The sequence below is a fragment of the Epinephelus moara genome, chromosome 6 (assembly GCF_006386435.1).
Source record: "Epinephelus moara isolate mb chromosome 6, YSFRI_EMoa_1.0, whole genome shotgun sequence".
Taxonomy (NCBI): Eukaryota; Metazoa; Chordata; class Actinopteri; order Perciformes; family Serranidae; genus Epinephelus; species Epinephelus moara.
The window spans coordinates 9,456,202-9,459,718 of NC_065511.1; the positions used below are offsets into that span (position 1 = coordinate 9,456,202).

Genomic DNA, 3,517 nt, shown 5'->3' on the forward strand with positions numbered 1-3,517 from the left:
ATACATGTAAAAATGTAAGAATTTAGTAACACAGATTTGTGTTTTTCATTGATATAAAAATTAATATAAAATACAGGCACATAGAAGGACATGAAATGATGGCAAATCTGGATAGCCCACATTGTCCTGAAAATAAACAAGATATAGCATGTGTATGTAGCCTTTATAATGACTGTGATATGAGTTTAAAAGTAAAGGCAGTAAAAATACCCCAAAAACGCCATGGGCCCATAGGGTTAAATAATGTCGGGCAAGTGTACATTCAATATTTCATGGCTTTCTAATGACCAATACAAACATGATTCAAAATACAGGGGAGCTACAGGGAGCACAGGGTGTTGTGTTTAGAGTAGTTGAATAAACATTATCTTGCCATGTTTTCCGTCAGACCAACATCTGTGATTCTAATAATCATGGGATGTAGCCTCTGTCTGGTTTGTTTAACAAATGAACGCAAACTAATGCCTGTCCACGGTGTGTTGACATTTTTATTTTTTCTTTGGCGTCGAGCGATTTTAAAAAATCACGTTTTTTGTTCACTTTATGTTGGCTGTTAGTTTTCTCATACCTAATTTAACGCACATCTTTTTATCATCATTCCAAATTCAAAGCTGAATAAATTCGGGAAATCAGTTTTGCGTTAGTGTTCCCTTTACATGAATCAATGTGACTGACTGTCTTATAATTTCATCATCTCATTGCGTGCAACAGTGGTGAACGGAAATCTAGATTACATAGCAGTTCCTTTTGCAAATTCTCAGGAAATTTGGTAAAAAATTCTGCTTAATTTTGACAGAAAGTTGGTTAATAGTCCCAATATGCCATTTCATATTTCAAAATATGATATTTAATTGAGATTAAATTGAATAAGATTTATGATGTGTATTTCAGAATTGCATTATAAGACAAAACACCAGGGGTAAGCAGTTTATATTTTAGTGCAGTACTGTATAATTTTAATATAATAGTTGAGTGTTTGCATTAACTTGCATCATATGAAACAGCATAGCTTAACATGTGGGTGAACTGACCCTTTAAATGCTACCGAACAATAACAGGTTAGGTGTTTGATCTTAACATGTAATGTAAGAATTACTGAGCTCTGTGGTGCTCTGTTCTCCAGGACCTGGAACTGGCGACAGTATGGGATGACCACCTGTCCTACCTGCTGTCATCAGCGTTGTCAGCCTATGAGCTGGAACGTTGCACCGGTGTCTCCTGTGGCAACGAGGAGTTTCAGGATGCCGTGAGGAGGGCGGTGCCAGACGGACATACCTTCAAAGGCTTCCCCATCAACTTCTTGCACTGCAATGCTCGTAGAGCCTTTGCCACCTGCCTCAGGTGAGGTAGTAGGTGACATGGTGAATTGGTGGTTAAAAATATGTGCATACTGCAGTCACTGAAGCCCAAGCAGCACTGTAAACCCGCCATTTTGCCTGTGAGGAGATTGTATTTGCACTACACCTCAGGCTTATGGCAGCAGTCCCTACCAGCTGCAGTGTATTTAAGAAGATCCTGAAGTCAGACCTCTCTGTAGAGGGGGTAAAAGAGAGGAAAATCTCCCCACAGGGACCAACAACACAGCTCCATGTCTCTGCTACAAATCCTGCTAGAATTGAACACACATGCTCAGATGTGTCCTGAGCTCCTGGCAGCTGATATTAGACTCATATCATGGATTGAAATCTGACTTAAGTTACACCATCTCTTTCCTGACTTTATTGTGTGTTACTTCTAAGTTTATCGGTGCATATGCTGGCAAGCGTTCCTGAAAGAATTCCAGGAGTATTCAAGGTGGAAACTTTCCATGGGAATGAACAGGAATTTATGGGAAATGATGAGAAATAATTGTAGAATAGAAAAAGAGTGGATATTTGCCCAGGAGGTATTTACCATGTCATATGCAGATAGAAACAATCCTTTTACCATATCATAAGCGGACATAATCCATGAATTTACCAAATGCATATTTTATTTTTGTCAAATACTCTGGGATTTAACCTCCTTGGAAAATTTCTGGAATTTCTAAAATATATTTGCAGACCTTTTGCAACCCTTGTTCCTGAACACAGCCATCAGTTTTGGCTGTCTCAGTTTTTTAAATGTGCAAGTCTTGCTTTTAGGGAAAAAGAGTCTTCCTTATGTATATTTGTCTATGTTGTGTTTTAAAAGACTTTGCCGTACTTCATATGCTCTTTGTCTCTTATCTTTTCCTGTTCAGGTCTCCATTCTGTGAGGAGATAGTGTGTTGTCGTGGTGACCATGTGAGGCTTGCGGTCCGTGTTCGCGTGTTTGCCTATCCTGAGAACGCATGTGCAGTGTGGCTCATGTTCGCATGTAAATACCGCTCTGTACTCTGACCGTTGGAGCGGTGGTACCCAAAAACTACCAGCTTATGTTGCACGTTGACCTCGGACAATTGTTTCCACCTACAGAAGGACACCACAGGCCTGCTTCCTATAGACTTAAGTATGTACATTGCCATAAGAATACCTGGAACCACGGTGAGACTAAATTTAAATTGTAAAGTTGTACTCAGAGACATGTGTACAGTCATGTTTGTGGTTGTCTCTACTGTGACACTCAGACCTTTATTTTGTTGTGCAGTAGACTCTTCCTTTGTACAGACATTTATATTCAGAATTGTATTTATATATCTATTTTTGTAAATAAATTGAACTTTTTTAATCTTACTGTGTACTTTTTAGAGGCATTATTGAAGACATTTTCCAAGACTAATAGTTAAGGAGAGTTCTTTTAAATGGCATTGACTTTAGTTGTGAAGAACTCGTCTAAATTATTCTGTTACAAATCGTAACATTTTGGCATCAAATTTTCACGTAGCACACAAATAACACTTCAAATTAGGACAAGATTCATGCAGAAGGTTTATCAGGGAATCACAACAATGCACATGTTCATTACTGAATTTTAATCATAGTTGCATTTTAAAATTAAACGCTCATAATTAAGTCAGAGACTGGTTGAGGCCCTTCTTTGTGGAGTTCCACAAAGTCCCACAATCCAAAGACACACAGGTTAATTGGTGACTCTAAATTGGCCATAGGTGTGAATGTGAGTGTAAATGGTTGTCTGTCTGTATGTGTCAGCCCTGTGATAGTCTGGCAACCTGTCCAGGGTGTACCCAGCCTCTCGCCCAGTGTCAGCTGGGATAGCCTCCAGCCCCCTGCGACCCTGAAAAGGATAAGTGGTTATTCCAGCCCCCTGCGACCCTGAAAAGGATAAGTGGTTATGGAAAATGAATGAATGATTGAAATGAAAATTTCAGTTTTAGTTGTTGAATTTGCTGCACAACTGTAAATATATAAATGTATATGTATATATGTATTTATATATGTGTGTGTATATATACAGTGGTGTGAAAAAGTGTTTGCCCCCTTCCTGATTTCTTACTTTTTTGCATGTTTTCAGCACTTAAATGTTTCAGATCATCAAACAAATTTAAACATTAGTCAAAGATAACACAAGTAAACACAAAATGCAGTTTTTAAATGAA

The 3,517-nt window shown here is 38.3% G+C and overlaps 1 protein-coding gene across 2 annotated transcripts in view; it reads left to right on the top strand.

The window, feature by feature from the left end:
• cep76 (centrosomal protein 76) overlaps positions 1-2,688 on the top strand; it is a 15,817-nt gene extending 13,129 nt beyond the window's left edge. For both annotated transcript variants that reach the window (XM_050047715.1, XM_050047716.1), the window contains 2 exons: positions 1,124-1,341; positions 2,222-2,688. In XM_050047715.1, coding sequence (XP_049903672.1) covers positions 1,124-1,341; positions 2,222-2,360 — 357 coding nt within the window. In that variant the 3' untranslated portion in view covers positions 2,361-2,688. The remainder of the gene's footprint in view (positions 1-1,123; positions 1,342-2,221) is intronic.
• Positions 2,689-3,517: the final 829 nt, after the last annotated feature.